This window comes from Melospiza melodia, chromosome 3, assembly GCF_035770615.1.
Source record: "Melospiza melodia melodia isolate bMelMel2 chromosome 3, bMelMel2.pri, whole genome shotgun sequence".
Classification (NCBI taxonomy): Eukaryota; Metazoa; Chordata; class Aves; order Passeriformes; family Passerellidae; genus Melospiza; species Melospiza melodia.
This window is the reverse complement of record NC_086196.1, coordinates 40,910,364-40,927,799: the sequence shown is the minus strand read 5'-3', so window position 1 is coordinate 40,927,799 and position 17,436 is coordinate 40,910,364. Positions and strand designations below refer to the sequence as shown.

At 40.2% G+C, this 17,436-nt stretch overlaps 1 protein-coding gene across 5 annotated transcripts in view; it reads right to left on the bottom strand.

The window, feature by feature from the left end:
* The window catches only part of NHSL1 (NHS like 1), a 174,389-nt gene that overhangs the window by 128,764 nt on the left and 28,189 nt on the right, over positions 1 to 17,436 (bottom strand). The window contains exon 1 of one of the 5 annotated variants that reach the window (XM_063151454.1): positions 13,336 to 13,378. The exons of the other annotated variants lie outside the window; for them this stretch is intronic. Coding sequence (XP_063007524.1) covers positions 13,336 to 13,366 — 31 coding nt within the window. The 5' untranslated portion in view covers positions 13,367 to 13,378. Of the gene's footprint in view, positions 1 to 13,335; positions 13,379 to 17,436 lie in introns of those variants that run through there. 5 annotated transcript variants of the gene reach the window in all.

The window sequence follows — 17,436 nt, the reverse complement described above, 5'->3', positions numbered from 1 at the left end:
GGAGCTCTGCAGCTTTCACGTGTGTGCACAAGACCATCAAATCTCCTCGTGGAAAATTATCACCTTCAGCAGATCCTTAATTTCATCATTTGTTTACAGCTTTGAAAGAAAGTCACCGAATCACTTGCTTTTATTACACTGGTAATTGCAGAGGGACTTCAGGTATATGTATATATATATGTGTCACCATCTTTTATTAGAGGAACGTATCTTCTGCAGCTATAATAAAACACAGAAAGACAATAAAGAAAAATAACTGGGGAAGAAACTGAGGACTAAATGACTGTTGTTTTTGAGCTCCACCTCCCACCTCCCTGTCATGAGACAAACATCAAGTAGTAAATCAGTTCTGCATATCAGCTTGGCATTCCACAACACACAAAATACATACCCATCCAACTGGTATCTCTCCTCCAAAACACTGAATATTCAATGCCAGCAGTATCAACCTAGACAGCAATTTCACTCCAAGAGCTATCTCTTGGTTTCCAGTTGGGCTCTCTGCTTTGCTCTTCAAACTATACTCCACATTGCCCGTATACTATACTCCACATTACTCCTGATCATAGTCCCTGCTCAAAGAATCTCAATTCAATCAGACCAGACCAAGTGGCCCCCAAAGTGGCTGTGGAGGTGTCTCTGTTACAGGGTGTCACAGCTGGGACCACTGATCACTGCAGAACTGTCCTGTGGAGAGCATCCTGTAAAGCAGTGCTAGTGGTAATGCAGGGACTGCAAGGCAGTGACACATTGTGGGGAAACTGCATCAAACTGTCTAAATGTAGATTCCTTTCTGCATTCCTTTTTGTTCTCTATTTATAAAAAAACACAGACTTTCTTAAGCTGTGCAGACTCAGGTATGGAGATGAATCTGACTGCACTTAAGGGCTAGCAGTGTATAAGGGAAAGTCTTTGCTCTGCTCCTGACAAGCTATGTATATTTTGTTGCAACTGTAGAACAGTGGCCTAGATAAAGTGAATATCCAGAATAGTTGTGTTCCTGACGCATCACAGCACTAGCAGCCTCAAAACATCTAGGGGGCCAAATACCTGTGTTTCTGAAAAATAACAAAAGGAAATCATGGAAGGAGGAAGGGATGGAGGTGAGAGTAGCGCACGGCACATTGCTCCACTGAAAAAATAGAGCTTATATCTCTGCATTAAAACATTGAAACCAGCTACATCAATGACACCCATTTTATCTCTCACATGTGCTTTTGGAACGCCTTGAGAGCCAATTCATCAAGGCAGAGCAGCCCAGCAGGCTGTGCCCACACGTGGTGCTCCCACGCTGAGGCCTGTCCCAGGGCCCAGCGCCCGGCTGCAGGGGCTGGAAGGACGAGCATGGAGCAGTGCAGGCACAGCCACGGTGCAGGCAAGGGCTGGCAGCATCTCCCCGCACACAGCACACTCCCCAGCCCTTTTGCCAGGTCTCCTGAAATGCTTCATCTCCCTGCATTAAGCACAGGGGAAATTGCAGCCATGCATATACAAAAGAAGCCTAACGTGACAATTTTGGATGTGTACTAACTGGTGAATCAGACGTTTTTCCACCTCTCATTTCTCTCCTGTGTTAAATGACGAGTCAAACTAATCCTTCCCCTTTGAAACTGTAATATTCAGATGAGAAGTGTAAAAGCAGACTTGGTCTTTAATTCTAAATTCTACATGTATTTTGGTTACAAGTCTTAATAAGGGCATGCTAAAGGCCCTTCAGTCACTTCCTTTCCTCTTGATTGTATCTTGTTTCATTCAAATCACTACGACTTCATAAAATTTTGCTGTTTCAAGCATTGAAACCTGAATTAAGTAACAATCAGATTGGTATCAAATTCTAAGGCCTCCCCAGCAAACACAGACAACCTGCAATTTCTTCTGCATGCCAATTCTAGCAATGCTGCAGGTATCTCTACATGGTTTCAGGCATGCCTGCATGTGCTTCTCCTCAATGAGCTGGGATGAGGAGAAGGAAAGAAGGAGAAGGAAAAGGATAAAAAACCAGGGTGGCCATTATGTCACCACATCCATTTTTCAGGATGCAGTCCTAAGGAAAAGCTCTTGGGTTCACATATCAGCAGGAACAGCCAGTTGGAATTCCTGTCTCACTCAAGAGGAAGAACTTCAAAAAGCACACACAACTGGTTCTCATGCTCTTCAAAGAGCTCTAGAAGCAGGAAAATACCAGACTGCAACATATTCAAAACCCAATAATAACAGTGGCAGCTTCTGCCATCTTCTCACATTAGAGATGTATCTGCAACCAACCCCAGGAGCCAAGAGAGATAACAAGACAGTATAATCAGCCCACAGGAGAAAATGGAAGTCAGGAAGAGGGAAGATGGAGGCATCTCAGGAAGACAGAAGATGGAGGCATCTCCCAAAATATTTAAATTTAACTATTTTGGTCAACTACTGCACTGGAAGTTTTAAAGATTAAGTTGAGTGGAGGTAGAGGTTAGAGTAGAAGTAGAAAAGGGAAGAAGTAGAATAATGCTTATTTTTGATCAGTGTTGTCAGATGTGCTCTCCAACTTTTAACTCTGCTTCCTTGGTGAAGAAGAAAGTGAACTATAAAGAGGTTGCCAAGCTTCGAAGCAGGGAAGAAAAAAGGAAAATAAGCAAGCAGGTAAATGTCTCAAAGACACAGCTTCAAAAGGAACTGACAGTGCCAACACCATTAACTGGGGAGACTGCCTGCATAAATCCATCCATATTTGAATGTGTTAATTTTCCCAAAGCTTACAACTGAATCAAAGGCTATTTCATACTTCAAGAAAAGAAAAAGGGTCTGAATGAAGCAGGGAAAGAAAACCAAAAATCAGCATGACTGTGCCAGTAAGGAGAGCACAGGCTGACCCCCACACAGACGTGCTGTAAGCTCACGATATGATTTCATCCACAAGAGCCTCCCACAGTAGTGCCTGCCTGAAACGCTGCTGCCTGCACCCTACAGTGATGCCAGCATGCCTGTTTACACAGCCGTGCTGACAATCAGATCTGGCTTCTCCGTGCAAAACAAAAGCCACAAAACACGTTGGGTTTTTTTTTCATTTTTAAGTCAGATCCAGTCCCTGCTCTGGGTCACATGACAGTTGTATGGCTGTGCCAGAACAACCAGAGTGCATGTGGGGCTGACACAGGGGATATGAATCCATCTCGTAAAACACAGCTTAAGCCAGCTCTCCCTGCCAGGGAAAGGCTTACCTGGGCTTAGAGGAATTTCTCAATGAGCAAGTAAAGCCTATCGTTGTAGGTCTTTTTGGAGACAAAGCTACATCTGATGCATCACCGTATTGTGCATCCAACAGACATTTTCAGGGGGTGAATAAATAACACCTTGTTCCAAAGTTGCTGGCTCCCTGTCAGTGTCTGCTGTCACTGGACTGCAGAAGGGAGTGCCCTGCAGAGTGTAAGACACAAGCTGCCTGCTGAAGGGATCGCCTGTGCCTGGCACGCCCAGGCTGCAGCCCTGATTTTAGCTTACAAAAGGACAACCTGTGACATGGCATCCCAAGAGAGGCAACTGTCCAGGGCTTGTCACCCATGCTCCTGAACAGGCACGTGCAATAAAATGCACACAGCAAACCCCAAAGCCTTTGTGTTCTAGTGCATGTTACACTGACATTCAAACAGAGCTCTGAATCCAAGGGGAAAATGCAGTTGCTAAAATACCTGTATTACAAGCAGGGTTCTGAGTGCAGTTAAATGCCTCTTTCTTTTGCTACATATCAGTTTCACATCCCCTCTACTCAATTTACTTCAACTTTTAAAAAGATAAAATTCCTCGCTCATTTGCATTACTTTTGCAATCTCTTAATGTTTTGTTTCATTCAAACATTCACAACTGCTGAAATGATCTTTGATTTGAGAAGCTGAATTCTCATTTGCAAGGCAAACAGCATTCATACCCAAAGAAAATAAAATGCTCATCACTTTTATTAAAATAAAAATACCTTTCCACCTTTTCAAATGCTTGATTCCTGTTCCTCTGAGTTTTAACTCTGCAGAGTTATCACAGCACACGCCAACAAACCTTTTCCACTACTAGAGCGAGAAAACACTCATATGTGAACTCTTGCTTTGAAACAGAATGGAAAATCCTGGCAGGCTCCTGTGGAATGTAAAATAAGCCTTATGTGCAGTAAAACATGTGCAACAATGCAAAGGAGAAAAGTAGAAGAGTCATTGTTTTGGCTAATTCTTGCACAGATACATTTTGGAGAATAAAATAACCATGTAGAAAACTCATATACACTGAAAAAAAACAGTTTAAAAATGGGAGCAGGGCTCATTTTTTGCCCCCACTCTGTCCCAGCAAGCCTCACAATTACTTAGACAAGAAAAGGTATTTTATGCCTTTTATTAACAGAGATTCCCAGATCCATGTAATCCATATTCCATGCATAATACCAGCGTCCATGTAATCCATATTCCACTTACTTTTATAAGTTACTAATTTGGAAAATTAATATATACAGACCTGAAAATTTAGTGAAAGAGCAACTCCAAGAGGTGTCTTATCCAAAGCTAGTACTAACACACAGAAGCTTTCAGCTCCCTGAGAAATTAGGCTGCAAAGCTCTGATTTGTAGCTCTTCAGGTCTCTGGCACCATACCATGGTACACAGCTGAAAAAAATTCATCAAGATTTGGAAGCACACCGTAATGATGTTTATTTATGTGAAAACTGGTGCACGTAGTCAAACTCACACAAAATGTATTTTATCAATTTGCCCCAGCTACCTTCCCCAAGTTTACATTTACTTCTGTTTAAGAGCTATTTTCTCCTTATTTGAATATTTCATTAAAATCCCCCAGAAGAAGATTATAAGTTTCTAAGGCTGCATTTTTTTCAGCTCTGACAACAGTGAGAGAACCTTTGGCTCCCTGGAATCACAGCAGCACAAAAATACATCAGGGGGTGCAAGAAACTTCTGCTGGTCACGAAATGTTCTCAGTGTACAGCACATTCCGTGTTCAGGGCAGTTACTGTGCTTTCCTAGAAAGAAGCATTTGATGTACATCTAACAAAACTAACTGATTGTAGCAGTTGGAAAACAAAAGGACAGTAACAATAAGGTTATTTTTCTCCTGCTTCTTAGACACCATGGACTGACAACGTGGGCACCTCTAAGGAAGTCCTGCCTACTTGGTAAAAAGTGTTAGCACTAGAAAATTCCCTATTGTGAAGATGCAAACTCCAAAAGTTTGGTTGAGAGTTGTATAACAGACACACATTGATAAAGCCACTATTTCCAGCTTTAGAGCTAAAACCACTCAGTTTTCTGTCTGCGTTAAGTTTTGGCTGAGTATGTGGCCTCTGTAAGTCCTTCTGGTGCTGTCTCTTGAAATGATGCAAATAAATTGCAAATTCAGCATTTCCATGCACATGGGATTATATAAGGAATGCCAGGACAACCCAGATGTACTAAAAAAAAAAATTACTCATGTTCAAATATTTTGTAGTTATTTTTTATCTACTGAAAATAACTTAAACTTGCATTTCTCACATATGTTGCAGAGTTCAAAGTCTTTGGGAAGAGGAACAGACTTCAAAGTATACCTTCAGAATACTTCTCTTTTAGGATGAAAAATATTTTTGTTTTTTATAATTTTTAGTTGTCAAACAAATTTTGAAGACAGAGGATGAGCTCAGACACGCATTACTGAGCCTGGTAGAGAGATTAATGGATAAAATTCCACGGGCTGTGCAGGTCTGACTAAACACTGCTCTGTAAAAGCTTGGTATGAAGCTACAGACTTGAGCAGAACAGAGAAACAGGCTACTCCAATTTTACACTCAGATCATAATTTAGAGCTTATGTTCATCCTAAAACTGGCCCTACCTCTTTACTTTAATGTTGGTGCCAGAACTGGTGCCTCTCACCTGTGTCACTCCCGTGGAAAACTCCCACTGCCTACACTAAGAGATTCCAACCCAAGCTACACACCCAATAAATGACCTTTTCTCAAAGTCATTTAAAGGCTTGAGAGGAAGTAAAACAAATGGGGATAAACAAATGGCAAGGTTGACAGACAGAAGGAATAAAAATAGAGAAAAGAAGACACAGCTTCACAGTAGAACTATAAGCATGATTAATTGGAAAGAAGCCTATGGATTTGCACTGTTTATTTTGAGCTACAAAATATAAATTAAATACTGCAACTTAAACAACCACTTCCTTACTCATCAGACTCAGGTATGCATCAAGCCTTTATATATTAAAATGATAAATAATTCTGCATCTATCATTCAGCAAAAGCTCGTGCATGCTATATGACATGAAAGAAAAATGAAGCAACAAGTCAGGGAAAGACATTCAATGACTAAGCATCAGACCTGGCAAGGACAACAGTGAAGCAATCCCTGCACTGACAAGTAGAGTTAATACACAATACTGACAAGGTGGGCCAAACTTCTTGTGCCTCAGAAGGCAGCAAAGCCTGGAAGAACAAGCTAGTAGCAAATAATTGTAAAGCCTGACATGCCTTTTGCTTCCTGATGGACAGCAGTGGTGGCAAGAGCACTGCTGTGCGGGAGCTGTGGTTGGCTGCTTCCCTCTCCCCTGGCCTGCCAGCTCCACAGCAGGGGCTGCAAGGAAACAGCACAGACAAAAGGGAATGGAAGGCAAAAGCACAGCAGACAGTGAACCAGAAAACATCTGGTTCATCTGGTTATCTGGCCAAAGCTCACTCTTTTTAAAACACTTGTCTCTCTAATATTACCAAAAGCTTTCTGGATATTCATCTTGATGGAAGTGGAGAGGGATTTTTTACAAGAGCATGCAGTGATAGGAGAAGGGGTAAATGGCTTTAAACTGAAAGTGGGCAGGTTTAGATTCCAGGCATTAGGAAGAAATTCTTTACTGTGAGGGTGGTGGGGGCACTGGAAGAGGTTGTCCAGTGAAGTTGTGGATGCCCCATCCCTGGAGGTGTTCAAGGCCAGGGTGGATGGGGCCCTGAGCAACCTGAGCTACTACAAGGTGTCCCTGTTCATGGCAAGGGGGTTGGATCTAGAACTTAAGGTCACTTCCAGCCCAATCCATTCTATGAAATCCAAGTGTGCAAAAACATTAAGTACCTGCACAGTGTAGTAAAGCAGTCAAAACTGCAAAAGTTTAGTCACCTGCTAATTATGAAATAGAAATACAGCGATATGGACAGGTTTAATGCTTTTAAGGACATCAGATCCCCTGTGGAGAGGGCAAATTTCCAAGAGTCACATGATATCTGGTTTGAATTTTTACTCTCTTGCCATTTAGTATAATACATTGTGGTTAAGAATTTGCGTAAAAATTGGAGCAGGTTACAGAGGAGTAAACTATTTCTGAATTTATCAAATGACCACGAAAATGTTCCATGTTATTTACATCTCTATCATAGTGAAACCTCAAAGTAGATTGAGGGTGCTTTTAAAGAAGTTTGATGACAAGGCAGCACTTGTTAGATAAGCTTTGGAAAAATCTTGCTGTCAGGGCACTAACCTGCAGCTGAGAGCTCAAGGCAGGAACTCTCTGAACTCTGTGGTAGTTCCTTCCTCAGACACCAAAACTCACATTGGGTCTCTGACAGATTTGCAGCAGTTGATAAAAGTCAGACAAGTAAAGTAGCTGCTATCTCCACCCCCACACCCTGGCCCAATGCAAAGGTTCCCAGACTGCACACGGAGCAGCTTGGGAACAAATGGAGTTTTCCTCCCAGGAACCAGGGTCTGTTTACCTTGGTACATGCCCAGGTGAAATGTGTAATTTCTACATAGGAGCAAGTGGAATTGCTTGCCAGTTGTTGCCTCTCCCTGAAACACAGTTTTCAGCTCCCATATAATTTCCCATCACAGGATCCAGACAACCCCACTGGGAAATGGCTCCAACAGGCCCAAGAATGAATGGGATATGAATGTACTCATCAAACCAGCTTCTGGCTGCACAGGCTATGGGCAACTGCTCCTTGCTGCTGCATCCCACAACTTGGCATGAGGAAGTGTCCAACCAAAGGACCATCTTCGGACTCGAAGAATAACCTGCTAGAATTGTAACCTTAACTTTTAAAGGATATTCTACTATAGCTCTAATGTCCCATTGCTCTGCTTTCAACATGACAGCTCCTACTAAACTTGCTTCTGTTCCAGTTAATTCACACTTTGAATCTGCTCGTACAGTATCAGTTAGTGTAACATTCAAATAATGTTATGGATTAACATTGACGTTTTATTTCAGCTCTAAAGACACACAGTGAAAATTACCCTAGTAGGAAAAATGTGAAGGAAATATCTAACTAGACAAAAACTGTGAACACCACAGTTATACCCAAAAACAGTTACAAATAAAACTCTATAGCCAAAACCAACTTCCAAACTATTTGTTACCATGAAAGCAACTTCCATTGTTCTTCCCAAGCCAACCTGTCTGTATGGACTATGAGCACCAAATTATGTCCATCTCAGTGAAGGTCTTCCAGAACTCTTACCACAAATTACACATCACACCAAAATTTATCATTTATCAAAATAATCACCACAATTTTCCCATATTCATTGCTTATATTCAAGATTAATGCCAGACTGGCATTTACTCCACTGGCATTTATTTTGGTGAATGGTGGCAAGACACATGATGACACACCTGACAAATAATAAGTTTGGTATGGGGAAGTGTGGATATTGGCAAGTTCTCAATCTTCAGTTTATTGTTTTCATCAAGACAACCCCAGCTCTAATTTGGGAGCATTTCATTTTGGGCAAAGAACTCATCTAGTAGAACAAGTCATACTTTGTTAGTTCTTGCCCAGGGAATAGGTGTGTTTCTCAAATTATACTCTCACAGACTAGAAATAAAGAGGATAGGTTGGGAAAGAAAATCATTATTGGAGCTGGGCTTCAATTTAGTTGGAGACAGTGGAAAAGAAAATACTGACTAGGTATCAGCACATTTGTATTTTTTCATACAGTGAAATATTGAATAAAAAATTCAGCAAATATAACTCAAAATATTTTTAATGCACCCTATTGTAACAAAATACCCTATTTCATTTCATGTTTCACCCTCAAACATTATGACCCTGTCTCCTGAACAGCCTTTGTATTTTGAACATGTATTTTCTATTTGGCAAACATCTACTCTACAAAGGCAAATTTTATATTAAACCTACCAGAATTTAATTCTCAAGTGTTACTGGAGATGCATTTTTTTAATAACCCTTAAAATTTGCAGATATTACAGTGTTTCACATTTTAAGGAAAATTGCTGCAATTGATGTGTCAGTTTTGAGTAAAATTAGTGCTTATGAGAAGGCTCCAGGTTAATAACTCTGGAGAAACTTGTCTGGTTTTGTTCCATTTAGATCTGTAAAAAGCCTGAATTTTTGTATTAGAAATGCAGATCCTGTCTAGCCTAGAAGATCAAGAGTCTGTGAAACGGTGACACTGCAAGAGTAACAAAATCAAGTTCAGACAACAAAAAAGCCAATTTCATTTGGGCTTCCCACGAGTTTTTTAACCCTTTTGAAGAAATAAAACCACAGCAGTAATTTGCCAGTTAACAGAAAACAGAGCTTCATTCATTTTGGCCAGCAGGTCAGTGTGGTTGTTTCACATAAATCACAGAGAGGGTCAGGAGTATCCCTGCATGGCACACAGAAGGCACGAGGCCCTCAAGGGATGCTGCTTCTGAATTACCAACAGCCAAATTAGGAGGATCTGAAATAGATAAGTCTAGGTTTCAGCTCTGGCCTGTCCTATCCCAAACACAAACAGATGGAAAGAATACAATTGATAAAAACTCTAAATACAACTTTGTAGTTCAGTCTAACCTTGTAATATTTTTAGTTTACAGTGCTTTCCCTTTGCCTACTTTTTTTTGTGTTTGTTTTGAGGAAAGAAAAAAAGTAAAATTTATTTAACTATTGAATGAAAATATCTATAAACAATTACACGAACAACTTGACTGCAGTTTACTTTGGAGCTCTACAACCATATGAGCAGCATCTTTAAATGTAATTTCTCAGTGACTTCAGATCCTCTATCATCTGTAGCCTGGGAATTCAGCATCTCTAGGCAGTATACAAATTTATGATCTTCAGTTTTAAAAAAAATAATAAAACAGAAAAAAAAACCCTCTTACTATCAAATCTACTAACATCAAAAAAGGGTATTCTTTTCATCAAAAGTGTTCAGACTTTAGCTGACACAGAGTAACTAGAGGCACATTTGTGCATTCATGCTTTTCCAAAAAAAATAACCACCTTTAACTTCTCCCAGTGTGCAGCATCAATTTTAAAACAGTCAGGAAAAGCTTTATAAACTAGCAGTGAGCAAAAGATGTTTCTGGTATCATGACGAAGCCAACACTGACACAGCGGAGTTAGCAGGGCATTGTGTTCCTCCTGAGCAGCTACTGCAGGCTTCAGCAAATGGAAAAACCAGCACCATGATCCAATCACAACGTATTCCTGAGTTTAGGATCAAAGTGCCAGGCTGACAGATTTCTGCCAGCTAAAAAACAGGTACATTTACTGTCAGGGGAAAAAAAAATTAGGTGGAGGACTAATGTGAAAACAGAGAGTAGTCTTCATTTTTGCCCTGGTTGCCTCCTTAGTGCTAAGGCTGCAGTCCTGCTCTTCGCACCATTAACACTGGAGACAAGGATGCAACCAGCACCCAACCCATGACTTAAAATATGGCAGAAAAAACCAGAATGGATTTACATATCACAGGACATAAATGAAAGCAAGTTAACATTGAAGCCTTCCCGTATACTAAACTCTTCACTGTAGTTTTCCAAAGCCTCATTCATCCCAGCAAGATTAAAAAACTGACTCAAAGAAGCAAACGTACAGGACAGAATGCAGCACACACAATTCTTTACTAGATAATAATAAAATAGCAGTTTTTATAAAACCCAAGGGGAGGAGAGACACCAACACAGGATGATGGGCTTAAACAGAGCTCTGCTGTGTGGACACATGCTGTGGCACAAGGCTGCTCACCAGCCAGTGGTGCCAAGGGAAAAGGAGCAAAAAATGGAAGATAATACCTGTGAACTACGACCCTCCAGTTTACAGTTTCCTAGAAGGATTAAGGAAACACATTTTTCATTGTTAGAAAGCAGTAGCCCAATTTCATCAACTTAAACAAGTATTAAATTCACCTGGCCAGCAGTAAGAGAGTAAATTTAGCACTACTGACTGTGTAGCCATGAAGAAACTCTTGGTAACTCTTCAGTAACTGAAGTTTTATTAATTTAAAATAAATAAACTATGTCTTCCACATGTAAGCAAACAAAAAATTAAATGTGCTGTGGAAATAGCTTTATTTGTGCTTTTTCCTCCAATCCTTTACACATCTCCTGCTATTTACAGAGCACTTCTGTGTACCAGGCATTCATGTATTTCAAGTTGACAAATAAGAGCAATGAATGCTGGAACTGCAGCAATAACACGTCTCAGAGATGTGGACATTCCAGCACCAGTAGGGAATAACCTAGATTAGTGACATTCTGCAGGGAAGCCAGGCATCTCCCAGTACAAGGGGCAATGATTTGAAGGTCAGATCCCAGTGCTGACAGTCCCACCTCAACCAGCAGTGATTTGGCAAGCACAGACCATCTTGGCTGGGGACCACGACACCAATTCTGTGTTTATTGCAGCACAGCAGTGCTGGGGTGGCACAGCCATCAGCCTCACTTCATTCATCAGGGAGCTGCAATCGCTGGCTGCATCCAGAGCCACAACACAGCATTTCCCCTCAGCATCTCACTTTTCTGACATTTTCCATCTCTGCTCCCAGTTACACTCCCTTTGTTCTAGCCCAATATGTGATGCCATACAGCCCATGTTAAATTTCCCTGATTTGGGAGAAGAAGACACCACACTCTTATTGTGCCCTCTCTGGCTGTGCCTCCCCATGCTGCTCCAACTGCTGCATCCCTCCTCACCTCACATTCCCTCACTCTCTGCCTGGGACACCAAGCTCAGGACCTGGCTGCCCAGTTCCTCACAGGCAGTACATCTTCCCTCACAGGCTTTCCCCACGTTAAGGTGTCCAGAAACATCCAGGACTGCTGATTGTCTCTTGTTACCATGTCTGCCTTGCTGATATTTTATTTTTAAGAGAACCATATGAAAATCAGCATGACAATGAAGCAGGGCCAAGCCACTAATCAGAAACTGTTTGAAATTAATTTCCTTAGAAACATAAAATATAAACACTTGCACAGTAGGATGAGGAACAAAAGGTCTCCACCATCAAAATGAAAACTTTTTTCCTTTTTTAAAAGTATGATAGCATTGTAGCACCTCTAGATTTTTAGAAGCAAGTAATTTTTAAAAGCATTCTTTGGTTTGCTGAGTTAAAAAACAAGAGAGCAAGCATATATAGCACAGAGAAGCAAAAAGAAAGAAATATTGGGATTTTCCACCTTAGAAATTATGCAGACACATACCTGAGATAAAACATGAAAACACCTGCCACCTATTTATCTTAAAAACATTTAAAAGCATAAAAATATTTTGGAGAACTTTTTTTTTTAAAGATGTAATTCTGCAAAGGCTTCTGCATTTGATTGACCACACAAACAGTTCCCTTTAGGTGGTGCAAGAAAACAAAATGTACATTATTGTGGAATTGTTCCCTAAGAACTGCATTAATTCCTAAAATGCAAACAAGGATTCTAGAAACAAATCAGAAAAGTTCCTTTGAAGCACTCTTATTCAATTTCAGTATTTGATATGGCACTAACTGAGCAGAAAAACCCTTAATAAATTAGAAGTGCAAAGAATGCAAACATAGTGCACAGACTTCTACACATCTTTTTCATCCATATCTGTGGCTTTTGGTGCAATCTTCTCCCAAAACTCAGCACTCAGTTTGTACCCATAATTTCATGTTTTCCTACATTTTTCCCTATTTCACCAAGGCAGGCATTCCAAATACCCTCTTTTTGGTAGCTCCTCCTCAGTTTATGCTATGTAGCTTTGTGGTGCCTATAAAGTCAGATTTCATAGAACACCCTTTTACACTATCAGATGTGGTTATTATCCTACACATTTGTGTAGGATTTTCATGTTTTCAGAAATAACAGAAACCAAAAATCTTCCTTTGTTATCACACTATTATGCAAACAAGATTTTATTTTTTCCCCCCTATGAACAAGATTTTTTTTTCCCAATGCAGTTTGTCTCTTTTCTGCATATTTACATCCATGAGATTTTGCTGGTATCCAGAACTCTGGACAGTACTGTGACCTCACCTACATACAATTAGAGTCATAAAACATGTGCTGGACCTGAATAAAATCAATATCTCTAAAATCAATGGCATAAGTAGAAGACTCATATTTACCATTCGGCTCGGAATATTCTGCGTCCATCATCGGGTGTCAGCAGGGACAAAGCGAAGCGTCTCGGAGCACCAGCAAATGGGCTGCTTCCACTGGATGGTTTGGATGCAGTTTGACAACGAAAACACTTTTTAAAACAGAAAACAAGCAGGCAACAGCAAGCTGAATAGCGGGTGGAAAGCTCTAGTAAGCGCATTCTGTGGCGCAGGCAGCTGCAAATCACAACAGGCCATTCCCCCGGTTTGTCAGGGGATCCCTACGAGTTAACACAGCTTGCAAACAATAAATATTGTTCTGGCCACTCATAAAGGCCCATTAATTTTGTCCACGTTTATCAGAGATTGTATCTCAATTCATAAAACTCCGTGTATAAAAGAGCCTGTCCTCCAAAACAAATTACATCAGCTCCTCATTAGTAAATATCTTTAGAAACAAAACAGGAGTCAAAGTTTTCACAGTTTGAAAGGCACAAATAAAAACAGTAGTTTTAAATTGACTCTAAATGAAAGCATGGTAGAGTGAAACAGCTATATTCCCAGCAATTGTACCAGGCAAAATACCCATGCAGATGGTTTGCTCAATATCACTTTTTTGTGACAGAAGACTCAATGTTGCCCATTTGCATTAGAACGGCCAGACAAAATCTCTGTGTGCGATAATTTGCTGTAGCTGGAGAGAATTTGCAATGAGAGCTTGAAAGTTTTCATAGCAACCCCCAGTGTCCCTGTGTGCACGAGGGATTAGAAAGGAGATGGACGCTTCCTTTGCTGGCCGCTCAAAACCAGTGACACAGGGCACAGTCCCAATGCCACACACCTTGAGCTTTCTCTAGGCTGAGCTCCAAGCTTCCTGACCTTCAGTGTCTTTTAGCTATTCATCATCTTTCACTTGCCTAAACACCCTGCCTTCTCTTCCCCCTCTTTTCCAGCTCTCCGTTTGAAACCCCAATGCGGGTCATTCCAATTCTGACAATCAATAGTTTTTTGGGGGGTTTGAGCTGTATCCGTTTGGCTCTAATTTCTCTCTCCATATTTTTTTATAAGTCATCTGAATGAAGAGCAGTTCTTACACTCTAAAGATTTATCCAGACGAGTTTCACCATACACAGATACAATTTTTTAACACAAACAACTATAACTGATTGACAAAAATAATTTTATACCTCAATGCTTTTATGCAATAAAGCTCAAGAAGTTAAATAGAAAGCTCTCAATGTAAGAAATTGTTTCTGACATGCATATAACTTGATCTGGAAGCATATAACTTAATACATTTCATGAATACAAATGCCTGCCCAGCAAAATCAGTAGATTGCAGCAAGGCCAGTAGATAGGTCCCAGCTAGGACTCGAGTTTCATTAGTACCTGAAATTCTTGAAAGGCTATAGAATGAAAAATATAAACAACAAAGCCAGTAGAGATATTTTCTAGAACTCTCCTGGCTCCTTCGTGCAAGGGTGTGTGATAATGCACAGGTAGGTACAAACCACAGCTACCACAGTGCTCTCACTCAATTCCTCGAGAGTCTAAAGAAAGCAGATTCCATTAGGAAACAAGAGTACTTCAGCTAACTGCAAGGCTTATTACCATGCAAAGCTTTTCCAGAATAAATGGAAAACCTCCATTGTGTGCCAAACTCTCATCCAAACTAGCATAACTCACAAACTATAAATGTGGAGTCATAATATACACAGTGAATATTTAATGTCAGGTATGCTTAGCTAAGAAGGAAGCCCTTTAACAGCTGCATAAAAAGGCAAAATGAAAGGAATATTTTTGAGAATTACCCATAAAGATAATAAAATATGCAAGTCTGTGCTGGAGATCAGAAATCTTATTCTACAATGTGCAATGAGAGGGAAGTAATTAAATATCAGATAACATGATATCCCTGGAAAAACACTGGGGGAAAACCTACTTGCCTAACTTCAGAAACACAGAAACAGAAAGTAGCAAAAAAATTGAAGCTCTGTATTTTGGCTAATTTATTTCACCACTTAAATTTTACCCTTTAATACCATAAAGATGGCAACTGTTATTTAAAGAGCAGGAAAATATAGCACAAAGACAGGCCCTTGCAGATTCAATAAAGATACAAATTGAATTAATTATTATTGCTTAATGTCACTAATATCTTACACACAAAGAGTAGATTTTGTAGGATACACAGTTACAGCAAAAAGCCCTTCATCAGTCTTTTATGACCATCAAAGTTAGCACTATCACTTTTATTGTCTCAAAACAAGCCAAGTTGGAGGAAAACCTTGCTACTATAGGTTCAGAGAGCCCTTCCCCACATTATCAGATAGATAAATGTAGTGTGGTGGCTCTGAATTCCCTTATGACCAAGAATAGGGCATGAATCAATTGCTCACCCTCTATCTCGTCCCAAGCAGGAGGAAAAGGTGAGCCAATTGTCATGTTTACTGCATTTAATAAAACACACAATGTTCCCAAGACGATGGTGGTGCCTGACCTGGGAGGCCAGCAGGTATGCTGATGGGGACACTGGGTTTTTCTGCTGCAGAGTGAGGTCTTCCCAAAAAGTAGGAGCATTTCCAGAAGCCCCTGAAAGGAGCAGCATCTTAAAATATTTTTCCATATTTCTGTGGCCTCTGAGGTTTTGCAGTCTCTTGACAGGATTGGTTTCTCTTTCCTCTAACTCCAGGTAAGTCACAGAGGGAGTGATACAGGACAGAAAATAGAGCTGCTTGCTGCCAGCCACAGCTGCCCCACTTCAGGGACCAAAGGGAAGAGTTACCATAAGAGCACGAAACACAAAAGGCTGAGAAGCAATGGCAAGAGCCTGAATCACTGGTGGCTGAGTTCATTAAAAGAAAAGAAAAATTAAGGGGAAAATAGAGGGAAAGGTGCCTAGTCATATTAACAGCATTTGGAATTGTTTAACTAAACCTGGGTCTAATATGTGTCCTCATTAGAAGGGGCTTGCAGCAAGTGAATACAAATCTCCACCTTAGAAGTACTCCCAAAAATTAAGTGACCATCCAGACTTCAGCCAGAATAAAAATTGCTTCGTCTTGTTGATAAATCATGTAACATGTAAGCATCTTTCCTTTTTTGAATAACAGGCATCACTTATAAACCTTAATGCATTTCATCTGTAACATTGCTTCCTGTTCCTGATAGGGAAAGGAAAATTCATGAGGCAAATATTTAGCTCCAGGCAACAGGCCAGTATAGCAACAGAAAGTTTTACACTTGTGCCAAGATTTCTTGGTTCCCTTTTAAAATGAAAATCGTGACAATTATCTTGATGCTCTCTGATGAATCAAATCTGTCTATATGAAAAAAAGACTTTTTTTGTTTCCAACACACTATTTTAGAAGCTTATTCACTTTCTTTAAAAAAAAGCAGCTTATGTACCAACTTAAAAGCTAATGTGCTTGCATGAAAACATTCGTAACCAGTCAAGCCACAGAGATTTTCAGTCAGTAAACCTGAAATGTGAATTGAAAGAGATACAGGATTTCTCCAAGGGGATGAATTTAGAAACACTTTTCAAAAAAATACAGTTTCTGTCCGTTTTGTTCAACATTTTCCAATCCACACTATAAATCTGACTGATTTGTACCATCAATCCTTGGTAATGTCAGCATTTCAAAAACTGCTGTGCCACAAATTAAAGCTTCAATTAAACTTGGAAAAAGCCCCTCGTGCCATGCTCATGCTGCTTACTACCACAACTCTAAATTTAAGGTTATTATTCTGATTCTTTGTCTCATACACACTGGATTTATTTTGAGGTCTTCCCAACACTACTCTTGGGTTGTTTCCCCACCAAACATGGAAAGATCGACTGATCTGCAGGTAGGAGTATGAACTCTCATTTTTAATCCCTGTTTTAACTGTGGTCTCACACTGAGCAGCAATTTCAGGCAGGCTAAGGTCATTCCAGTTTGCAAAAAGTTCTGGCTCATTTCCAGTAGGTTTTCTAAAGCCTAAGTTATTCTGTTATTTTTCAATTTGCTAAGATTCAGGAATCTAATCTGTTTCTAATGTGCATTTGTTTCCATTGCCTTTGCAGCTCTTCCCCCAGAAATCTCCTCCTGGCTCTCATGAACATGGTTCTTGACCAGCAGCTAA